Here is a 24808-nt window from a genome sequence, read left to right as displayed (position 1 = left end):
TAGTTGCCAGTATCTACTGTACTGACAACATGCTTTCTGACAGAAAATATTTTTTTTGTTTCTCTCAAAAATGCTTTCAGTGTTTCTGAAATGTCCTGCCTGCGGGAGGAAGAAGGCCGAAATTGATCCCCATGCAGTCTATATTGTTTGCCTCCCAGAGTTTCATCATCCTGACTCCTGTCCTGTTTGCCATAAGCTATCAAAGCGCACACTGATGGACAGAAAAAAGCTAAGGCTTCATGGACTCATGGAGAGATGATCTTCCTTTGAAGGCCTTTGGAGAAGTTCTTCCTCCAAAGAGCTCTCCAGAGAGGCAGATCCAGAGAAAAATGCCATGGATCAAGATCATGGTTGACATTGAGAGGTAGGACATCGAAAAACGTACCTGTCTGCTCTCTGTCGATGTCAAAGACGCTGCTGAAAGCAGGACTGGGGCATCCCTCGACGTAGGGGCCCACCCAATGCCAAACTCCACATCACCACTGCAGCACCATCCTTCCACATCAAGATATTCAACTACGTCGAGGCACCATACATCACCGACATGGCACCACCTGTTGACATCAAGACACTCATCGATGTCGAGGCACCGCACTCAGTCAAGGTCAACATAGGCTTCTGGACGTCATTCATCTAAGCACACCGCATCCAAGCATACAACACCGCCAGAGCATTTGGCGCTTCCAGCATCAATGTCAAGGACACTGTCAGTGTTTCTGTTGAGAGATAAACAGCAAACCACGTCGAAAAACAAACTGATGTCAACAGAAAGAAATGTACTGGTGTCGGTGGTGACATCACAACCTCCAACACCTTCCAGGTCCAGATCTCAGTCGCCTGTTCACCTCACTCCAGGGTATAAGGGAAGCTTGAAGAATAGGTCAGTCCCTGCTACATCAGACTCAGAATATTCACAGGCATGTTCGCCTTCCAGACCTCATGCACCGTCTCCAAACAGGACACCTTCAGCTTGTTCCTCTCCAAGTACTGCCTCCATACTTCCTACTTCTACTTAAAGGTATCTCCATGTAAGGAACCAAGATCTCAGCGATCCAGAAGCCAAGGGCGGCGCCACACTAGGTCTAGGGCAAGATCCAGAAGTAAGAGTTGCCGGGCACACTATATCAAGGTCTAGGACAGGGTCCAGGAGGTATCAATCTCACACCAGGCACAGGCTAACACCATCTTGGTCCACAACATCAAGATCATCAGTGAGAGATTACTCTCCGACTCTCTCAGACACATCTCCAACACAAATTTCACCTGTGGATGACTCCTAACTATTGATGAGTTCTTGATCAGAGGTGTCACGAAATTGAATATAGATATGGCAACGCCCACTACCTCATCCTCTGTGATTATTGAAACTCTGCATCATAGGGGGGCGTCACGGCCACTCTTTCCTCTTGTGCCCGGACTGCTAGAATCAGCAATGCAGTTGTTCCTTACACCAGCAACCTTAAGATCTGCACCGTCTTGGATACTTAAAAAATATAAAGGTCCTGATCAGGACCCGTTATTCCTCAGGGCTGATCCTCATCTGTAAACTGTAAAACTGTAAACTTCTCACTTGTATAGCACATTACTCACCCGTTAGGGTCTCAAGGTGCTGTACGCATACCACTGTGGAACCCCTCCTGGCTTTTCCCTGTGAGGCGCCCACTCCTAGACAGCCCCAGGGTGAAGCCAGGCATCCAAGCGCTGTGAGGGCAGTTGTGGAGATTAAGCAAGCTATTGCCCAGAGTTACAGAGTGGGACCCATTAATTAGATTAGGCACCGAGGCGAGAATTATCCAAGGGAATTGAGCCCAAGACCCACCGAGGTGGGAATTGAACCCTGGTCCCAGGCCAGATCTCTGCATCAGGGTCTGCCGCTCTAACCATTGTGCCACACTTCTCCACTCTGGATCCTATCATAGTAGCAGCTGCACCAAAATTTCAAACTGCTGCCATATGTTCATTCATAACTCCGACACATAAGGAAAGTAAACAGATGGATGCATTGGGAAAGAAAATGTGCAGGGCCTCTGCATCCTTCATAAGGGTAGCAAGTTTCTTTGCTCTCCATTGGGACTAACTATCAAGGTTTACTGACAAGCTGCTAAAGAAAGACAGGCAGGACTTCCTGGAGATCATTAATGAAGATGGCCTAGTCACCCACCAGATCATAGGCGCAGCTGCATCAGACTTGGCTGCACATGGAGTATGTGCAAGACGGTCCTCTTGGCTACGCTTCACAGTACTGAAGCCTGAAGTGCAACACTGCGTCCTAAACCGCCCGTTTTCTGGTAACACCTTCTTCGGTTGTCATGCAGATAAATAGATGTCCAGAATGAAAACTGAGCTGGACACCCTGAAAGAGGTGGGCCTTGAGAAAAAGAAAGAGTTCCAAAGACATTACAGGCCATCCGAAAGGCGGTTCTACTAGAAAAAGGTTCAAACCCCTCTCTGGCTGCAGCACCAGCTGCAGGCAAGATCTCACTATCACCCTCGTAGACCATTCAGAGGTAGAGGTACACAGCAGCAGCAACAACCTGCAGCACTGTGAAGTCTGCAACAAAGCAATGAAAAGTTACTTCCCCCTTCACTGTGGGGGGGAAGTGTCACCAACTACAAGGGGGAGTGGCACAACATCACGAAAGACAAATGGGTTTTGAATATTGTGCAGAATGCCTATTTCCTGCCCTTCAAGTCCCCTCCTCCTGCAAAATCATCCCAGTACCAACTACCTCTTCTGCAACCGTAAGTGACCACCTTGTTACAAAAAGAGGCAACAGAAGAGATCATCAAAGAGGATTGGGAATCCTTCCCCACTATTATCTGGTGCAAAAAAGGTCCGGATCAGTTCAGACCCAACCTAGACCTAAGAGTGCTCAACAAATACATATGCTGAGAAAAAATCAGGATGCTGGCTCTGCACCGAATACATCCACAGCTGCAGCAAGGGGACAGGATGTGTGCTATCGATCTGCAAGAAGCATACTTCCATAGCCCGATATCCACAAAGCATCGAAAATTCCTCCATTTTACAGTGGGGTCTCGCCATGATCAATACAAAGTAATACTACTCGGCCTGAAATCTGCACCACAACTGTTCTCAAAATGCATGGCTGTCGTCACAGCTACGGAGACAAAATATATTCATTTATCTATACCTTGATGACTGCGTCATAAAACGCCTCTCTCAGTCCCAAACAAAAGAGCATTTCCGGTTTTGTGTGAAGACGTTCTGAAGCTTAGATCTTCACTTCAACTTTGAGAAATCACCAGTTGTACCAGTCCAAACGCTACTACATAGGAGCTATGCTGGATTTTCTGCTGCAAAAGTGTATCCTTCGGAGGAGAGATATATGGTATAGCCTACATACAGGTTTTCTACAGATAATGCTCTGGGATCCCCCCGAGTGGCTATTGATAAGGGTCCCCTGGATGAGAATACGTTTTTCACTTTTTCAAAGCTTTCGAAGATAAAACTTTGTAAACGTTTGACAGCCTGCTGTCCTGTTTAACAGAGCCATCCATCAAACCTTTACAACATTGACAGCAACCACCATAGCGGCGTCCTCTGTCAATATTAAGAGTTTTCAGCAAGGCTGGCAGACATCTCTAAATTTGTGGAATGGGATGTCCGTCAGTGAGATGAAGTAATTTACTACTTTATCCTGATGGACATTACTCCACCCTCCAAACTCTAAATCAGGCTGTAACATTTTTGTTTCTCTATGCAGAGAACATTCTGCCTACTCATCCACCATTTATGAGGTGTTCTTTTCCATCTGCCTCATTGGAAATTAATTTTCAGCCAGCTGTACGAAGGCTTTAGTCACAAAAAACTGTAGCACAGGAGTCTTATGCGATCAGAATTTGTTTTTGAGACCAACCTGTATCCTTAATTGGTCGGTTCATAAATAAGCATGGGGACTGAGTTGCAATCCGACCTACCTAATTTATACTAAAATCACAGTGATGGTGGACTGCAAGGGTCAGCAGAGCTCCTCGAGAGATCATCGTGCTGGTCATATGTCCTGGATCCTGTTGATACTGTTAGCAAGTTGTTCCCTACAAGTTTGGTATCCTTGTGGGTTTCCCCTGTGGATTACGTTTTTTAAACCATGTGAACTTGTAGAGTGAGAAAGCATAGCTTCATTTAGCTATATCCATGTGTCAGTCCTTCATTTTTGGACTACAAATTTGAAGTTGGAGAGTGTTTAATGCAGCCTGTAAGGGATATCTAAGTTCTTTCATATCTAAGGCAGATTACAAGATGTACGTATGCCAATTATACTGAATCATAAAGTCCTGATGAAGGTGTATTTATATTTTTCTTCACTCACCGAAACGCGCGTCAGCAAATTTGAAGCCCTGACCAGGATTGGCTACCATCAGGCCTGTAACACGAGAATTTGAATCAAGAAATTATAATTTAGAATTGCCTGTTATTATGTTGAATTTTATACAATCCAAACTACAACGCATAATTGTAGCATCAAAGCAGTAACTTTATTGTGCTGTTTAAATATCCTCTCATGTATGAGGCGGTTGTAAATTTGTATGTATACTATTTTGTGATTTTGTTGGTTCTGTGTTTTTTGTTTATTTTTGCGAATCTACTGGTATGTTATTTATGTTTTCATATATGTATGTTTCATTTAGGTTAGGGGGTTGTATTATATTTTTTGGGTTGATTCTATGTTGATTATATTATGTGTGAACTGAATGTTTAATTAGCTATAATAAATATCTAAATTGAAATATATTGTATGTTGTATATTTGAATTTAAGATTTCCATTCCTATGTTTGCTATGTTAATGGAGAGTAAACTACGTTATACTCATAATATCAGCAGAGCACCATGCCTGTGATTATTTCTTACATACCTTTTTTGTTATTTTAAAGCAGCCCCCTTTCTTTAATGTAAATTGGGACTTTAAGAAAAACGTTTGATTTTTAAGTTTCATTTAGAGTTAGTTGGCAGTGGTCCACTTTTACCCCAGTTCACAAAGGGGCGTAGGGTCTTACATTTTGCGAATAGGGTATGACACAAATTTGGGAGCCAGTAATTTGAAAACTGTTTTTGATTGGAATTCCGGTCTCAAACCATACGTCTGGTATTTTTGATGCGCAATTTGAAAATAACGCTCACCAGACGACCCTTCAAAATTGTGAAATAGGTGAAAAATCACTGACACCTAAAATGAGATCTGTACATAGGCAATGCATCATTTGCGGTTGCAGACACTACCATTTTACAAATCTGAGTGTTTGTGACTAAAACATTGGTTGGCACATCTGGAAGTCAGTCCTGCACTTGACCGGAGTAAACTCCTTCGTTATGCAGGGTGGAGAGAGGATGGACAATGGTTTGTGAATACCCTGAAACATGCACGTTTGTGGGTTTTCACAAACATCCAGGTCAGTCCTCTGTGTGAACAGCTGACTTCTTTGAATTACAAAATTCGCTTTCACTTGGAGACCATTGCTTTTTATGCGTCAAAACTCTTTTAATTTGTAATTTACATTTGTGTGCGCATAAATTATAATCCGAAAGTGAAGAATTTTGTAAACCTTGAATCTCATTACAAAAAACACTAGTCTACGCTGATGTTATTGCTGTGTTAAGTGTAAGGGTTGTGTTGGCACCACTGGCTTGAGAGGCAGAGGTGTAGCTGTATTTATTGCAGCATACACAGTGCCACCTGGCACAATGGTTTGAGGAGCACTGCTTGTCCCCAGTTATGTATGTTTTTTCTGCTGTGCTGTGGAGTAGAAAGGCTCATTTTCCATGCTTGCTTGAAGGCCCTGGCACCTTTGGTACGTCACTGTTGGTTGGGTGCGTATTGGGTGTCAAACGGCCCCATGCTTTCGGAGGCCATAAAGAAAGGTATTTGGTTTGTTTTTGATTCTTATAAAGCACATTGACTCCAATGGCTTCCTGGTACCAATCCAGCTATCCAGGAGAAACGCAGATTAAGAGAAAAGGTAGGTCTTGAAATTCTTCCTGAATGCAAGGAAGTGAGGAATATTTCTTACATTTATTGGCCATCGGTTTCATCTTTTGGACCTCAGAAATCTAAAGGAGCAACCTACCTTTGTGCTTGATTTTGCCTGCATGAGTAAAAGATTCTAAGATATTAAGGAACGTCCTGGAGGGTATGATTAATGTGTACATTCAGGCATGAATTCGGAAGATAGTGAAAAGCCTGATCGACAAGGCACGAACATTTAAACTGGATGTCGTGTCAGATGTGGTATTTCCTGATAATGGCAAACTATGCAAACTGACGCATTTTGCAGTTTTACCTGGAACTCAGCCATTGGGCTCAGATATAGACAGTAACTGTAGTCTAATTTGGAAGAGGCGCATATTATAAAGAATGAAAGAAAGCGCTCTTGAGTAAAACCCCTAGTGATTTGGCTTCTTATGTAGAAACAAGAGGAGAAACTATGTTTGTCTGTCAATTTGCTTAATCCCAGCGATCTTTGTGTTTGCCTAAAATCATTAGTTCTGTTTGGTCTGGACTGAGTTTTAACAAACTGAAAGACTTTCAGCAGTCAGCATTCATCAGCAGTCATAGATTTTAGCTAAGAGGGCTTTGAATTGTTGGTCTAAGTGAACAGAAATCTGGCGATCATTTGCATAGGAGTAAATCTTTCATTCAGAGGAGCACATCATTTTGACAAGAGGCACAACATAAATATTAAACACCAGGGTGGATGGAAAAGATGCCTGTGTTACCTGAAAGGGTACTGGTGTGAGGTCAGACAGACAGTGGTCCAATTTGACAGCGTGTGTCCTACACTCAAGAAATGAGGAGAACCATTTGAACACAGAGCCTCCAAGGCCAATATCTCCAAATCAGATATGGCGGTTAACTGCATCAAATGCCGTGGAAAGGTCTAAATAAATATCAGTAGCAGAGTGATCTTCATTGAGAATGGTATTTAGCTAATTAGTGGCCAAGAGCACTGCCGACTCCCTTCACTAAAAATTTCCACATGAAGAAAAAGATCTTTAACATGCACTTGCACCGCATCCTTAACAAAACACCTGCAGACTTTACTGGAGCAGAACGTCCACTGACTTAAGGTTAGAGAAATGCATCTTAGACTTAAAATTTCATAGTTTCTCCAGTATGGAATCTATTATATATGTGTATGCTTGAATTGTCCCTGTCACCAAGGTGGGAGTCCCACAGTCATATCAAGTGGTACAGAGAAAAGCATTGCACAGCATAGATTAAGGTGGTGACATTGTTAACTATGTCACATCATTTTAATAAGAAACAAACTTCAGCCAATCAGGAAGCAGCTCCTTACATGGTTTTCTCTTCAAGGGCCACCATGCCTCAGATTTCTATATGCGCATTGTATGTGAAGGGAGTCTCCCTGAGCTCTGCTCAGTTTATCTGGCTTTTCAGCTACTTTTGGTCAACTTCTTTTGATACGTCCTCAGAATTCCAGCAACTGAGAACAAATTCTGACTAGAAAATAATGTGACAGTCTACCGAAAAAAGTATTTTCAGACTTCGTGGAACTTGTGGTAAACTCAGATTATATTCTGAGGAATTGCATGAGTGTTTCTACTGCCTTTATCCACATCATATTCCTAAAGATCGTTAAATATGCAGGACCTCTCCAGCAAAGACTGTAAAGGAATGAGGGAAATGCAGGAAGTCAGAGGAGCAACCATCATCAGGAGATAAAGGTGTGGGAACATCTTCGCCTCACAGAACACCTTAAGGAGAGGGATTACTCTCAAGAACCCTCTAAGAAAATCCTAAAGTGCTGTGAAAAGAGGCCTGTGGTTAAAGCACTGATTCAAAAAGGAAAATATTAGAAGGTAAGAAACATTCTACTACCTCAGTAGGTCAGAAGAATCCAGATCAGAGCCTTCCAAAACCCATACTGATAATATCATTTGAGGTAAAGAAGGTGTCAACAGGCCTCTCATTGGTGAGGACGATGATGAATGAAGTTGCTGACGTAACCAATGATTACAGTAACAGTAACGACTACCACAACATTGGTGTCAATTACATCAACAACCACCTCAAAGTCTATGACACCTTCGATGGCCTCATCATTGTTGAAAAAAATGTAGACAGCAAAACATGAGTCAAAGACTTGTTCTAAATGAGAGGACCTAGAAGCTCCTGTGTCTGCACCACCAACTCCACCAGCGGCAAGTTCATCCTCTGATGACCTCTTCATGCTCTAATGGAGAGAGCGGCAAAAAGGTTTGACCTGCCTATCCCGGTTAAGCACAGAGACTGTTTCCTTTGTGATTTGAAGGCGTGAGCTCGCTAATCGGCCCGATTCATACCAATCATCCTTCACATATGATCAGAGGGTTTAAATCAGATTTAAAAACCAAGCAACAGTCCCTTCTATTGTCCCTCGACAAAATGTATAAAGCTCCTGACAGTTCACCTGCTTGTCTCATTGGACACACCAAACCAGATTCGGTAGTGATGCAAGCCACCCAAAGACGTTCTAAGAACCCGCCCGCCCCTTGCTCAACACCACCAGATAAAGAAGGAAGACACCCTGATAACATAGGTAAGTGTTTCTCTAGAAAGGCTGGTACTACTGTCCAAGCGTCCAATGCCCTGGCTATTTTGGTAAGATATGATAGGCAAAAGTTGTCAGATCTTGAGTATTTGCCTGATGACAAATAGAACTTATTGAGAGTGATAATCCAGGAAGGTGAATGGACATCCACAGAGAAAATAGACACAGCTATGGATGCAGATACAACAAATTTCCATCAGCTGGCTGAAGCAGCAGCCCTTAGCATGCAAGATTGGCTGAAAGTAACCTCCTCTAGAACTGAGGTGCAAGCAACAATTCTAGATCTGCTTTATGATGGCGAGACATTATTCGGTAAACATGTGGATGATGTCCGTCAGTCAATAAAATTGGGCATGGAAACTGCAAGAGGCTTGGGGGTTCTTCAGCAGCGCTGCTTTGAACCTTTTCGGGGCTCAGGAGGAAGAGGGTTGTTTTCATCACAAGGCAGTTATCAGGCTTGTAGATATGAGCCATACTCCCAATAACATCAGGAATATTGAATACAGTACACACAGCAGCCATATGGACGACCACTACCTATGGTTTATTTGAGGGAGCTACTCAGTAATAGACCTGAACAATCAGGTAGAAGACAAGACTCGTCCAGGCGCCAGTGGTACCTATTTGGCACAGATATCCATTTCTCCCCAGCGACAGGTGGGCGAAAGGATTTTCAACTACTTACAGAGCTGGTGATTTATCACAGTGCGTCAGCGGGTGCTAGAAATCCATCACATTAGACAGATGAGTCTTACAGATCATACAAAAGGGTTGTGCCCTACATTTTACTTCCACCCCTCCGTTCTCCCCACTCCAGAACACATTTTGGAAGAACATCCCAGAATCCTGATGCAGAAGGTCAATCTTTTGCTCGCCAAATGTGCCATTGAGTGGATACAGGATGCAGAGAGTGATTGGATGTTACTCTCGTTATTTACCTGAGCTAAGGAAGGATGGAGGGGGCACAGGCCTATTTTTGACAGTCATGCCTTTAATGCCTTGCTGCAAAAGAACAAATTTAAGATGCTCATGCTGACCCAGATTCTTTCGGCATTGGAAACCAGGAGATTGGATGGAGTCCCTAAACTTGCATGATGCATATTTCCATGTACTCGTCCCTCAAATGTTACCTGTAGATCAAGGTGCAATAAGACAATTTTTAGTTTCGCTTGCCCCCCTTCGGCCTTACTCCGGCCCGGCATTCATAAAAGTGATGTCAGGTGTCGCTGCTCATCTTTGCAAGTCAGGGGCACATGTGTTATAGTATCTAGACAACTGGTTCCTGAAGGCAGGCTTTCCGGAGTCAGTCATGGACCACTTCAAGGTTGTGGGCGCACTCCTAGCGTTGTTGGAATTCACTGTCAATGAGCTGAAGTCACACCTGACACCCATGAAAAAAATCACATTTATCTGGGCTTTCTGGACAGTTTGACGTTCAAAGCCTTCCCTCCGCCACAGAGCGCCTGGGACATTTGGGATATTATGAAACCTCTTCATCCCGAAAGCCAAGTGGTGTTAGAGAAAATTGGTCTCCCGGTCGTATTAACATCCTTTCTCTGGATTTTTTTCCAACAGATCAGTTTTAAGGTTATAACATTCCTTTATCCCCAAGATTTCTTCCCTTTTTCATGCTTACTTTGCCTGAATTTGTTCCAACGTCTCCTTCATGAGAGGAAGAGGAGCTTCATTCTTTGCATCTCAGAAGAGCACGATCTTAAACAGAGACAGTTGCTTTTTTTGTTAATTGTGGTCTTATCAGGAAAGGTTACAAGCCTTTGATTCTAATGTTAGGAGTCTGATCAAATCCTTGATTGGTATAACTTATGAGATCAAAGGACTTCTTTTGTCAAGATTTGTAGGGCAGCCACTTGATGATCTCCTTTAGCTTTTGTCAATCATTATAGACTTCAGTTTGGTGGTTAAAACTAAAGATGTATTTGTTTCAAAGCTTTTCTCATCTATAATGAAATAAATATGTGTTTTTTTCTTTAATAACTTGTTGGTTTGCAAAAATATTTATGTGTTCATTTCAATTTGCCTTCTCCTATGTAAGCTTGTGAATGCCTCAGAGTAAGGACTAGACTAGACTAGAGCAAGGAAGGTGACAAATTGCCGTTGACAATGCTTGTTTAACTGCAATCAGTATGAGCGTGGAGCGATTTGTGTACTTTGTTTGTGTATATGTCTGTATGTATATGCATACCGCGCATGTCTGAGCTGCATTGATGCCATCCTTGTCACACGGCAGTGAGCTGGATTATTCTGTAGCTCAATGGGCACTCCACGTATCAGCCCAGTGTGCGATCACGTCTGTCGATAAAAAAGCAAGTCTTTTAAGAGAGTAGGTGTAAGCTATTTTGCAGCCTTAACTTATCTAGGGAGTGAGTTGGGCTATGGCAATGCAGGGTACCTTTTCTGTGCAGAATGCAGAGCCTGGACAGGTATGTGGGGGAAAAGCAGCACAGACCCGCTTTTGCAGAAGATCCATAAAACTCTATAAAACTAGTTTATTTCCTATTATTTTCCGATTTTTTTTACTGTACTGTAAAGGCCCCAGGTTTGACCTAACTCTGTGTGCTTGAATAGATGGTGCGTTACTACCTCCCTGCTATGCATGTACACATACACAAAGTACACATATCACAAAACGCTCCAGGCTCATATTGATTGCACTGTTAAACAATCACTGTCAAAGGCAATTCCTTGCTCATTGTATAAGTGAAAGTGTTTATTGGTAGGTGAGTTTTAATGTGGTATTCGTCAGGTTTAACTAGTAGATGTATGGATGAGTGAGTGTAGGGCTGAATGGCTAGATGGGTAAGAGTGGGTAGCCGTATGGGTGGGTGCATGGATGAGAGTGGATGTCTGAGTGCGTGGATGCTTCGTTGGGTGAGCAACTTAATTAATGAGTGGGTGAAGGTTGGCTGTGTAGATGGATGAGAGAGCGGATGCCTTAACTGGTAGATAATCGGATGGGTGAGTGGCTGCATTAATTCTGGTGTGGTGCATAGCGGATAGATGGGTGAGTAAAAGGGTGAGTAAGTGGGTGCACAGTTGGATGAGTGGGTGTGTGGATGTCTAGGCAAGTGGATGGTTCTATGGGTAAATGGATACTTGAGTAGGTGTGTGGGTAATTGGATTGCTGACTGGGTGGATCATTGTTGGAAATCAGCCAGATGGATTGATGAGTCGATGGGTGGATGGATGAGAGAACTGCGGATACATAAGTGGAGGTCGACCAATTGAAGGGAAAATTTGTGGTTGATGTACTGGTGAGTGGGTAAATGGCTGAATGGATTTATTACTTTCCCTCACCTCTGTTGGAGTACACCGTATATAGGTTTCTCCAGTTCGCTATATTGTAATCGGAGGTCTCTGCCCCTCAGGTAGAGAAGTTTAGTGTCACAACAGCAGTGGAAGGGGTAGCCGGATCCACAGACAGCCCTTTCCCCAAGTTGAGGTGCAGTGGGATGACAAGGGCAGGTGGCCACTGCTACGGGCAGTAACATACAGAGGTCAGAGTGTACCGTACCTTGGGTATTGGTTTAGGGTCCTAAAGAATGAAATGTTTGCTTATGGACGAGGCCACTCTGGTGCATCCTTTCAGTCTGAGTGGGTGATGCCAAGGTGGAACGAGGTGATCAGTAGTCACCTCTGCAGAAAAGGCGGTGAGCAGCTTGAGAGCACATAAAAAGATTGGCGAACCAGGGGGAAGTCAAACTAGCTTGCTTTGCTTGCAAGCTCACGTCAACCTGAGACAACGATTTACAACCCACCACTTTCGAAGTTCACCAGCCGCTAGAGCATCCGAGCAAAAACTATAAATTTGGCCTCTTCGTCATTGCAAACTCCTCCTGTTCTTCCAGTTTGAAATATGCGAAACCATGTTACATCTAGATGTTGGTTTTATATTAGCGTATACGGGCATTTAACCTGATTTTATATGTGATGTGTGAAAGTCCGAGTAACTGGTCCCTGTGCCCTGGTAACTACTCGTCTACATGAATATGTGATGCTTTGCTCTCTCCCACTTCGTTAGTGACCGATAGGACAGGTGTATTTTGCATCAGCACTAGCTCATCTGACTGCTGACCTTCTGTGTGGATCCACGCTCTTTCCACGTAGACTAACCCGGGCTCCATTTTTTCACCACAGGCTTACCAGAGACACAACATCACGCTGCAGTGGGACCGCGAGGTGATGGATGTGCTCGCAGACGGCTACAATCTACACTACGGTGCCCGTTCAATCAAACACGAGGTACAGACTGGGCTAATAGTGTCTGCAAACTCTTTCATCCTTCATCTCAGCAAGTCCGACCTGTAGCCTGTCTTCCCAATGTCTATCTGCTTTCACTGGCTGTGCTTTCAAAGCATGGTGTGGAGGTGTTCATCACATGTCATGGTCCCAGAGGCAGCGCTTGTGAGCACTTTAAACCCATATTCGGCATGTTTCTTGATAGGTGCTAACTGTGGGTCGTTTTCCAGCACTGTGTTGTGCGGTTCTTGTTGTGCTATAATTGCATATGAACAAACCATTTAAGTGTTAACAACATGGCTAAACAGATTGCAGAACTAGAAAATAGACGTTTTATATACACATTTTATGCACACAGTTGTGGTTACAAAATGGTGATTTACGTTTACATTGGGCATTGATAATTCATTGTGTGCTCACCTACATTTCCTCACCCACCTCCATTTCCTCAGAGTTGTCTTGATTTTAAAATCTGTGATATCAGAATTCCATATTAATCGAAGTTGTAGCTGCCATGATTTTCCCTCGAATCCATTTAAGTTGGATGAGCGGCTTATGGCAAGCCGGCATTCGGAGAGCCGTGAAAAGACAGGCCGTTTTCCTTGCGTGAAGCATAGGTTGAACCTTGAGAGTGCGTGTGCTTTTATTTGCACAGGGAAAGGTTGCTTCGGCTGCCCTTTTGAAGACTATGCCAGTTATTGACATCTGACAACTTGGCACAGTCAACTCCGGTCAAAGCCAAGAAGTTAACTGAAGTTCAGCCGGATATTTCTATTGATTTCTTCTGCATTGTCTTGAAATCCTCAAACTTGGCTCCTATTTTCTAAGATTCTGTTCTGGAGGTAGTCTTCAGGTGAGGAATGTGTGGGGAAAATATCCATTAGAAGAAGTAATTTATGATAGATATTCTGTCTTCCTGCAGATTATTCGTTCAACATTCTCCCACTGCCTTTATTCCTGATGATGCGGCCATTAGACAGTTATGCACATTTGTACTGGTTTCTTTTTTAGCTCGTTTTCCATTGTTTCCATGGTGCTGTGAATAAGCTGTGACCAGCATCAAGGAGGGTAGGGGTGGCTTTATCAAGCCACAGTATCACATTTGGTGTTGCCAATTGCAGCAGTGTCCTAATGCTGCTTTCAGAGTTTATTGATCCCGTCTGATGCCTCATTTCAGAACTTTAGTTGAGAGATCCGTGGGAAATGGAATACCCAATATTCTGCACTAGTGCAGGTAGCTATCTATTTCTACCTTCTACATTAGAGTTCAAGTGAATTTAGTATGGTTTAGTTTCAGCTTATTAGCGCATTCGTGGGGTGAACAATACAAATTCAGGCGCAGGCAGTGCTTCTTAATTTGTAAATAAAAACGTGCAGGTGCTCAAAGCCCTTCTCTTAAACACGCGGCTGCTGCAATTAAATGTGGGAGCACGGAATACTGAAGCACCATAATCCTGAAGCCATCTAGGACCTCTTCAATCCATCTAAAGCCACTCCCTGCCCTTTCAGCTCACTCCTGAAGTTTTCTGCTTTCTCCCATTGTGACGCTTTTTCGTTTTTCTCTTCCTCCGTCTTTCCCATATGTGTCTTTTGCTAGCAGCAAATGCTTTGGGGCAGACGAATAAGCACCGGCCCTCAAAAATAAGTGCCGGTGCTCAGCACCGGAAACAACAAGCACAAGTTAAGCACTGGGCGCAGGTATTCTTTTTTCTATCAATGTCTGAGCTATCTCTTCCCTGCTAGTAAATTTCAGAGACTCATAGCCTTTGGAAAGCGTGTTACTGCAGACAGCATTGTCTACTGCAGTCAAATTTTAGACATTAAGTAGCAAGTCCTATAAGCCCTGAGATTTTGCATCAGAGAGGCAAAGCCATACGAGGAAGATGCTTCGTAATACGACAAATACAGCAAAATATTGTCTCCAGTTCAAGCCTGGTTGAAAAAGGTTTTTGCCTAAACAAGATTTGACCAACTTCTATGATCCTAACTCGAAGGGGAGGTGAAAGTGGAAAGCCTATCTCGCTTTAAATTGAAACACGGACTCTACCTCAGAGCTGCCTTTCTGAGACTAGTATGGTATTATTCTCCTTGCACCAACAATGGAGATGGAGGAGGTCTGTTTGAAAGTTTTTTTTTTTTTTTTTTACCTTCAATTAATATTATCAGCGAGACAAGGAAGAAGTGATTAAAGTCCAAGATGTAGAATAAAGATTCAGGAATCTTAACCCCAGCTAAATAAAAGTAACAAGTAATGGCAAAGCCAAAAGTTTGCACCTTTGCGAGACATTTTGGCTTTGCCAATGTCTTCTAGCTATGTTGTACAGCAGCGTGGCTGCTGTTTGGCAATGCTAAAAATTAGTGGTGTGGAGGAGAGTGGCGAAGAGTAGAGTGGAGTTGTGTAGAGTGGAGTGGCATAGAGTCCAATGGTGTAGGGTACAGTGGAATGGAAAAGTGTGGAGTAGACTACAGTGGCATACAGTAGAGTAAGAGTGGAATGTAGCAGCGTACAGTTGAGTGGCGCAGAGTGCCATTGTGTGGGGTGGAGTGGCGAAGACTAGTATTGACTGGAGTGGTCCAGAGTAGAGAAGAGTGGCATAGGGTACAATGGCATAAACTTGCATTGTGGGGAGTGGGATGGCATAGAGTGGAATGGATAAAATAAACAGTGCATCTGATAGAGACTTCTAGCTGCAGATTCCTTACCTTAGAATTTTTTGCCGTCAGCTTGGAATCCAGAATTTTTTGCTGAGCAATACCCTGCATGTGCCATGGGGTGGGCGTCATTCGGATCTGCGTGGCGTCGTTGGAGCCGTCCGTGACGTCACGGTTGCCAATAAAGGCACCACCCAGGTGCACGTACGTCAGTTATTTTCCTTCCACCCTGGTTAAGCGCAGGTCCGGATTCAAGCTACCCTCTGCCTTTTTTGGCAGGCTTTTTTCAGCCGTTTTGTCAAATCTTTTTTAAATCTATGCAAGATGACATCGGGGTTCAAGCCGTGTGGTGCATGCCGTTGCACCATGTCGGTGACGGACCCCCACCAGGTATGTCTCTGGTGCCTTGACCGAGACCACGACTCAAGCTTTGAGAGAGAGGTCTCTGAAGCTAATGGTGGCTCAGCAGTCGACTTCGGTTGGCGTGACTCCAAAGAGGTCATGGCCCTGATCGAGGATGAGGTCGTGGGGACCGCTCCATGACCCCTCAAGTCCTCTTCTTTGCACTTGAGGTCCTCCGGGCACTCAGGAAAGAGGCACAAGAAGAAGAAGTCCAAGCAGACTTCGACTTCACCCGCCCATCGACCAACTAGGCGACTTTAGAACGTTGACGTTCCAGGCACGGTTTCGCGGAACCAATGCCACAGCTGACTTCGAGCCCCCTCCCTTTTTCCTCCCTCTCCCCCTTTCCGGGAGCCGGAGCGACCCTGCTCAACTCAAGGAGTTTTACAAGGCCATGCGCTTCGTATTTGAGCCTTCGGGCCCTGTGGGGTCAGCAGGGGCCCCATCGTATTCCACACCTTCGGCATCCGCTCCGTTGGAGTCTTTTGGATCTGATATTGGATCTCGGACGATGCCAAGTGCACACCGTCAGCATCCTCTGGCGTCGTCCCCGACGTCGACTCTCCCCGCACCACTGGCGCCAACCAGTCGTGCAAACCCAATCCTCATACCTGATGAGCCGGAACGGCGTCATACAAAGCTGATTTCAACTTCGATGGAGCCGACACAGGCCAGATCATTGCCTCAGGCTTATTATGATCAGCCAGACACAGCTGAGAAATGGGAGGGGTCTCAGGACCCTTTAGATTATGGTTTGAAGCAAATGGACTGGTATGAGGAACTAGGGGAAACCAGCAGACTGGATACCTCTCCAGATACTGGCATGCTCTCACCTCCTACTGTGGCTATGGAGGAGGGAGCTTCATATGCTCTGGTTGTGCGTAGGTCAGCTGAGGCCACTTCCCATGGTGCCTTCCCTCCTGCTTCCCCGGATAGGAAATCCAAGGGGTTGGATCAGCATGGTAAGAAAAGGGTTTCTTCCTCCAGCCTGGCATTGAGGTCTGTCAACACCTCACGCCTATTGGGCCTTGTTTCTCCTTACTTTATGGGATACAGTGGCACAGGTGCTGCCCCAGGTCCCTGAGGGCGTGCGGGACACTCTCACAAGCTGGTAAAGATGGGAGAGATGCAACAAAGTTTACAATACGGTGTGGTTTGGAAATGACTGACTCGCTTGGTAGGGCTATTTCATCAACAGTGGCCCTTCGTCCCCACGCCTGGTTTCGTATGTCTGGCTTTTCGGGGGGATGTCCAGGCAAACCTTATGGACATGCTCTTCGAAGGCTCGCACCTATTTGGAGAAAAAGCAGACTCAGCGCTTGAGCAGTTCAAGGACTTTAGGGTTACGGCCAGATCCTTGGGCCTCTCCAGCGCCTTATCACCAGCAGTTTGCCTTTCGCCCCTTTTGAGGCTTCGGAAGGGGTGTGGTAACACATCACCCGCAAATTAGCCACCGACTTCTGTCACCTCAACATCCAATGCGAGGACGAGTTCATGTTACCTTCAGACCCAGAGAGTCTAGCCAGATGTCGGCCACCACTCAGCCCCCCTCCTCCACAGCGCCCAAGTCCTCCTAGTATGATTCAGCAAGACCACACACGTCCAGTTGGAGGGAGGACTCAATTTCATCTCCCTCATGGGCGGTCCATAACATCAGGCAATTGGGTCTTGCAGATCATACAGAAGGGCTATTCCCTCCCCTTCCAGTCTTTCCTTCCCTCTATGCCTCCATTAAAAGAAAGACTGATGGAGGATCACTTAATCTTGCTGCGTGAGGAAGTTACGGCTCTTTTGGCCGAGGGAGTCATAGAAAGGGTCTTAATGTCAGAAGTAGGCAGTGGTAGTTATTCCCACTACTTTCTGATTCCCAAAAAGAACAAGGGTCTCTGCCCCATTCTGGATTTGCGGGACATCAATCTCTCCTCCAAAATGGAGAAATTCAGGATGCTTACTCTTGCTCAGGTTTTGTCTGCCCTAGACCAAGGGGACTGAATGGTAGCGCTGGACTTGCAGGATGCGTATTTTCACATCCCCATCCTGCATGCCCACAGGCGTTATTTGCGGTTCAAGGTGGGCCACAAGCACTTTCAGTTTACTGTGCTTCCCTTCGGTCTCACCAGTGCCCCTCGGGTGTTCACAAAAGTGATGGCGGTGGTAGCAGCTTGTAGGAAGTTGGCTCTGTATGCACTATTTCAAAGTAAGAAATAGCATGCACAGAGTCCAAGGGTTCCTCTTAGAGGTAAGATAGTGGCAAAAAGAGATCATTCTAATGCTCTATTGTGTGGTAGTGTGGTCGAGCAGTGGGCTTATCAGAGGGTAGTGTTAAGCATTTGTTGTACATACACACAGGCAATAAACGAGGAACACACACTCAAAGACAATTCCAGGCCAATAGGTTTTTGTATTGAAAAATAAATTTTCTTAGTTTATTTTAAGAACCACAGGTTCAAGATTTACAAACAATACTTTAAATGAAAGGTATTTCACTCAGGTGTCTTAGGAACTTTGAATCAACACAATAGCATATACAGTTTTGGCAAAAATGTCAATAAGCTATTTTAAAATTGGACACAGAGCAAAATTCAACAGTTCTTGGGGGAGGTAAATATTGGTTAGTTTTGCAGGTAAGTAAAGCACTTACAGGGTTCAAAGATGGATCCAAAGTAGCCCACCGATGGGGGTTCAGGGCAACCCCAAAGTTACCACACCAGCAGCTCAGGGCCGGTCAGGTGCAGAGGTCAAAGTGGTGCCCAAAACGCATAGGCTTCAATAGAGAAGGGGGTGCCCCGGTTCCAGTCTGCCAGCAGGTAAGTACCCGTGACTTCGGAGGGCAGACCAGGGAGGTTTTGTAGGGCACCGGGGGGGACCCAAGTCAGCACAAAAAGTACACCCTCAGCGGCACAGGGGCGGCTAGGGTGCAGAGTGCAAACAGGCGTCAGGTTTGCAATAGGTTTCAATGGGAGACCCAGGGGTCTCTTCAGCGATGCAGGCAGGCAAGGGGTGGGCCCCTTGGGGTAGCCACCACCTGGGCAAGGGAGAGGGACACCTGGGGATCGCTCCTGTACTGGAGTCCTTCAGGTCCTGGGTGCAGTGTGTTTCCCAGGCGTCGGGTTCTTTGAAGCAGGCAGTCGCGGTCAGGGGGAGCCTCTGGATTCCCTCTGCAGGCATCGCTGGGGGGGACTCAGGGGGGTCAACTCTGGCTACTCACAGGGTTGCAGTCGCCGGGGAGTCCTCCCTGTAGTGTTGGTTCTCCGCAGGTCGAGCCGGGGGCGTCGGGTGCAAAGTGGAAAGTCTCACGCTTCCGGCGGGAAACGTGTGGTCTTTAAAAGTTGCTTCTTTGTTGCAAAGTTAAAGTCTTTGTGAAACAGGGCCGCTGTCCACGGGAGTTCTTGGTCCTTTTAGATGCAGGGTAGTCCTCTGAGGCTTCAGAGGTCGCTGGATCCTGGGGGACGCGTTGCTGTTGCAGTTCTTCTTGAAGTGGGAAGACAGGCCGGTAGGGCTGGGGCCAAAGCAGTTGGTGTCTCCGTCTTCTCTGCAGGGCTTTCAGGTCAGCAGTCCTTCTTCGTCTTCAGGTTGCAGGAATCTAGTTTCCTAGGTTCTGGGGAGCCCCTAAATACTGAATTTAGGGGTGTGTTTAGGTCTGGGAGGGCAGTAGCCAATGGCTACTTTCCTTGAGAGTGGCTACACCCTCTTTGTGCCTCCTCCCTGAGGGGAGGGGGGCACATCCCTATCCCTATTGGGGGAATCCTCCAAAACCAAGATGGAGGACTTCTAAAGGCAGGGGTCACCTCAGCTCAGGACACCTTAGGGGCTGTCCTGACTGGTGGGTGACTCCTCCTTGTTTTTCTCATTATCTCTCCTGGAGTGGCCGCCAAAAGTGGAGGCTGTGTCCAGGGGGCGGGCATCTACACTAGCTGGAGTGCCCTGGGGCATTGTAACACAAAGCCTGAGCCTTTGAGGCTCACTGCTAGGTGTTACAGTTCCTGCAGGGGGGAGGTGTGAAGCACCTCCACCCAGAGCAGGCTTTTGTTTCTGTCCTCAGAGAGCACAAAGGCCCTCACCACATGTGGTCAGAAACTCGTCTATCAGTAGCAGGCTGGCACAGACCAGTCAGCCCTGCACTTAACAAATGGGTAAAATACAGGGGGCATTTCTAAGATGCCCTTTGTGTGCATGTTTTAATAAATCCAACACTGGAATCAGTGTGGGTGTATTATTCTGAGAAGTTTGATACCAAACCTCCCAGTATTCAGTGTAGCCATTATGGAGCTGTGGAGTTCATTTTTGACAAACTCTTAGACCATATACTTAATATGGCCACAACTGTACTTACAATGTCTAAGAATAGACTTAGACACTGTAGGGGCATATTGCTCATGCAGCTATGCCCTCACCTGTGGTATAGTGCACCCTGCCTTAGGGCTGTAAGGCGTACTAGAGGGGTGACTTACCTATGCCACAGGCAGTATTTTGTGTGCATGGCATCCTGAGGGGGATGCCATGTCGACTTTGCCTTTTTCTCCCCACCAACACACACAATCTGCAATGGCAGTGTGTTAGGTGAGGGGTCCCTTAAGGTGGCACAACATATGCTGCAGCCCTTAGGGACCTTCCCTGGTCACAGGGCCCTTGGTACCACTGGTACCTTTTACAAGGGACTTATATGTGTGCCAATTGTGGAAACAATGGTACATTTGAGGTGAAAGAACACTGGTGCTGGGGCCTGGTTAGCAGGGCCCCAGCACACTTCTCAGTCAAGTCTGCATCAGTATCAGGCAAAAAGTGGGGGGGTAACTGCAACAGGGAGCCAGTTCCTTACACAGGTCATCTGCACAGGTTAGGGATTTCAGGGCCAGATGTATGTAAATATTTTGCACTCGCAAACGGTGCAAAACGGTAAATTTGTCCGTTTGCGAGTGCAAAATAGTGGTCTGCAATGCATGAAAGGCATTCGCAGACCACAAAGTAGAAATCGCTAAAATAGCGATTTCTTGCGTTGCGACCTGGATATTGCGAGTCGCAATTTGCGATTCGCAAAATCCAGGTCGCAAGGCTGTGCTGCAAAAATCGCAAATTGCGATTTTGTGCAGAATGGCATTTTGCACTTGCAAAATACCATGGACTGCAACCAGGTGGTAAACTGGTGCAAAATGTAAAAATGCATTTAAAATGCATTTTTAAATTGAAAATGTAAAGCACACATGCCCTTATGGCATGTGTGTACTTTACATGTCCCCCAAAACATTTTTGGGGTGCAGCAGAGGGGGCCATAGGCCCCCAGCACCCTGGGGATTTGCATTTCCAAAATTGCGATTTCTGGTTCAGAAATCGCAATTTTGGAAATGCAAAAAATTTGCAGCTATGGGCCAACCAGGCCCATCGCTGCGAATGGGGCCGGTATCGCAATTTGCGATTCGGTAATAGCATTTGCGATTTTTAAGAAATCGCTATTACCGATTCACAAATGTGATACATGGCCCTTTGCGAGTCGGTAATAGCGAGTTCTTAAAAATCGCTATTACCGAATCGCAATGGGCCGAGATGATACATCTGGCCCTCAGTCTTCCCCTACCTCAACGACTGGCTGTTGAAGGCTCCTACCCCCCAGGGTCTTGTCACCCACCTTCAGACTATGGTGAACTTCCTGTATTCGCTGGGTTTCACTAAGAAGATCCCTTTCATCGGGCTGTTCTGGATACAGTTCAGTTAAGGGCTTATCCTCCAAAGCAGCAAGGTATTTAGGTTACAATACCGATGTTTCGGCCACTATCCCAGATTTCTGTGAGACAGACTCTGAGGCTGCTGGGCCTCATGGCCTCCTGCATTCTGTTAGTCAAACATGCCAGATGGCATATAAGGGCTCTGCAGTGGTACCTGAAGTTCCAGTGGGCACAGCATCAGAATCATGGAACTGCAAAAGACCTGCACTGGTGGTTGGCGAAATGCGATTTGGTCGGAGACAGACTCCTCTTCCTTCCCCAACCAGACCTCACAGTAGTGACAAATGTGTCACTTCTGGGATGGGGCGACCATCTGGGAGAGGTGGAGATCAGAGGCCTCTGGTCTCCGGCGGAGTAAGGACTCCATATCAACTTAGCTCCGGGTGATCCAACTTGCACTGAAAGCATTTCTTCCTGTTGTAAAAGGGAAAATGGTGCAGGTGTTCACGGACAACACCACCACAATGTTGTACTGCAACAAGCAGGGCATTGTGGGGTCGTGGACCCTTTGTCAAGAGGCCCTGCATCTCTGTACATGGCTGGAACAGCAGGACATTACCCTGGTGGTTCAACACCTGGCAGGTTCTCTGAACACTAGGGCAAACAAACTCAGCCGTTGATGCCTAGCAAATCACGAGTGGTGTCTCCATCTAGGGGTGGCACAAGGACTCTTTTAACAGCGGGGAGAGCCTTGGTTAGATCTGTTCGCCTCCGTATAGAATACTCAATGTCAGCAATATTGCATGTTGGAGTTTCCAAGGCCGCAATTGCTCAGTGACTAATTTCTTTGCGAGTGGAGTGCAGGCCTCCTGTACGCCTTTCCGCCCAACCCACTTCTGCCTAGAGTTCTCAAGAAAATCAAGAACGACTGGGCCCAAGTAATATTGTTGGCTTTGGATTGACTACATGGAGTTTGGTATCCGAGCTTCTGAAAATGAGCATCAGTCCTCCGATCAGGCTGCCTCTTTGGGAAGAACTTCTGTCGCAGCAGCAGGGGAAGGTTCTCCACCGAACCTGTCAACTCTGCACCTTCATGTGTGGAGATTGAGCAGTGACAGTTGACAGGCTTCAACTGTCCTCCCGAAGTCTCTTAAAGTTATTTGGTAGCCAGGCGTCCCTCCGCTAAGGCGGTGTATGCATGCCATTGAAACCACTTTGTATATTAATGTACAGAAATATCTATTGATTCACTTTGTGCTTCTCTTTCTGAGATTCTTCTCTTTATTCTATCTCTTGCTCAACAGGGTTCTGCCTTGGGCACTCTCAAAAGATATCTTTCCATTGTATTGGCGTTCATTTGGCTGGCTGATCAGCCTTCATTATTCAAATCCCCAATTCTAAATAGATTTCTTAAAGGGCTTGTACATATGTTTCCCCCTACGCCTTTTGTCATGCCTCAGTGGGGCTTAAATCTCTCATGTGTGCTCCCTTTGAGCCTTTACACAATTGTCCCCTCCAGCTGCTCACCATCAAAACAGCCTTTTTAGTGGCAGTAACATCTGCCAGGAGGGTGAGTGAGATGCAGGCTCTTTCATCCAAACCGCCGTATCTCACCATGTTTCCAGACAAGGTGGTACTCAGAACTTGTAGCTCTTTTCTCCTCAAGGTGGTGACCCCATTTCATCTGGGTCAGCATATCACCTTGCACACCTTCTTTGCTCCTCCGCATGCCTCTAAAGAAGAGAATCGACTCCACCGACTGGACCCAAAAAGAGCGTTGTCATTCTACCTTGAACGCACAAAAGATTTCTGGCTGGATGACCAACTTTTTGTGGAGTAGGTGGGAGCAAAGAAGGGCCGGACAGTGCAGAAACAAACTATTTCACGCTGGGTCGTCTTCTGCATTAAGATCTACTATGCTTTGGCCAAGAAGCAGCCTCCTGAGGGCTCATTCTACCAAAGGGCAAGACTGCTACCACTGCACTAGCAGCCCACGGCCAGGAGGTTATGGCTTGGGTAGCTATTCTAAGGTAAGGAATCTGCAGCTAGAAGTCTCTATCAGATGAACAAGTTACTTACCTTTGATAAGGCATTATCTGGTAGAGACTACATCTTGCTGCAGATTCCTTACACGCGGCTACGTCTAATAGGGTCAGGGATTGTCCCTTTCAGGGTCCTAGTTTTTGGCATAGACGAATTGTTAGTTCTATTCATGGCTCAACGGTTCTGGTGTGTAAGTTTGTGGAAAAAAAACTGATGTACGAGCGCCTGTGTGGTGCCTTTATAGGTGACAGTGACATCACAGACGGCTCCGACGCACGCAGGTTATTACTCAGCCAAAAATTCTGGATTCCAAGCTGACGTCAGGAAATTCTAAGGCAAGGAATCCGCAGGTATATAGAGTCTCTACCAGATAATGCATTACAGAAGGTAAGTAACTTGTTCATTGCGAAGAGTCGAGGAAGAATAAAAGAGCCGGAAGAAACGCATGTACTTGGTTCCATGCTCCAAGGAGGAGCTAACGCAAGAAAGGAAGGGAAGCCTAAGAAAGGAAGGTAAGCCTAGGAGAGAGAAGCAATCGAAAGATTGCAATCAAGTTTGACAGTGAAAACAATTAATGGTATGCTGTAGGCAGGTTGTAAGCCCAGTGAATTGTAAACAATAGGTCTTGCAGCACAGCGTATGTGCTGTACAGGTGAGCCATAAGAAGGAATTGGCGAAGACCTGCAACCAGCAGCACGCTCCAGGGGGAGGTGGACTGATGGAGCATGATTGACCTTTAAAACATAAGAAAACAAAATTTCTCTCCAGAAGGAGGAAAAAGTAATGGTACAGGGTCAATTTCCCGATGAGTGAACTGCAACTTTCTTGTTAACCTTTATCCAAAGTGGGACAAGAGAAAAGTAGAACAGGCGGTTTATATGCAATATTTCAAAGATTAAAAGGACTAGAGCTCCAGGCTAACTTTTTACTAAAGGAGCCATGGCCATAGAGCCAAAAACTATTAAGTATCAATCCAGATTTCTAGTAGTTTTTTTTTTAAAATCTTTTTTATTGTTATTTGGCATACAATAACACAAATATAAAACCCAAAACAAAACATGCAAGATATGGACATTGAGGCGGATGGGTTATATATTCACTGGTGGGGATGTAAGTGGGTCAGGGATGGCTGGGAGATGGGGAGAGGCACCCCTTGACTCCCACTTATCCTGGGTAGCCACATACTTCGGTCATTGATATTGTGGCAATTGATATTTGGTAG

The 24808-nt window shown here is 45.6% G+C and overlaps 1 protein-coding gene across 1 annotated transcript in view; it reads left to right on the top strand.

Moving 5' to 3' along the window:
• CLPB (ClpB family mitochondrial disaggregase) overlaps nt 1–24808 on the top strand; it is a 1103838-nt gene that overhangs the window by 1043892 nt on the left and 35138 nt on the right. The window contains exon 15 of the mRNA XM_069203766.1: nt 12728–12832. Coding sequence (XP_069059867.1) covers nt 12728–12832 — 105 coding nt within the window. The remainder of the gene's footprint in view (nt 1–12727; nt 12833–24808) is intronic.

Source organism: Pleurodeles waltl, chromosome 8 (assembly GCF_031143425.1).
Source record: "Pleurodeles waltl isolate 20211129_DDA chromosome 8, aPleWal1.hap1.20221129, whole genome shotgun sequence".
Classification (NCBI taxonomy): Eukaryota; Metazoa; Chordata; class Amphibia; order Caudata; family Salamandridae; genus Pleurodeles; species Pleurodeles waltl.
Note: the sequence above shows the minus strand (reverse complement) of the source record. Positions and strands in the feature narration are given on the sequence as shown.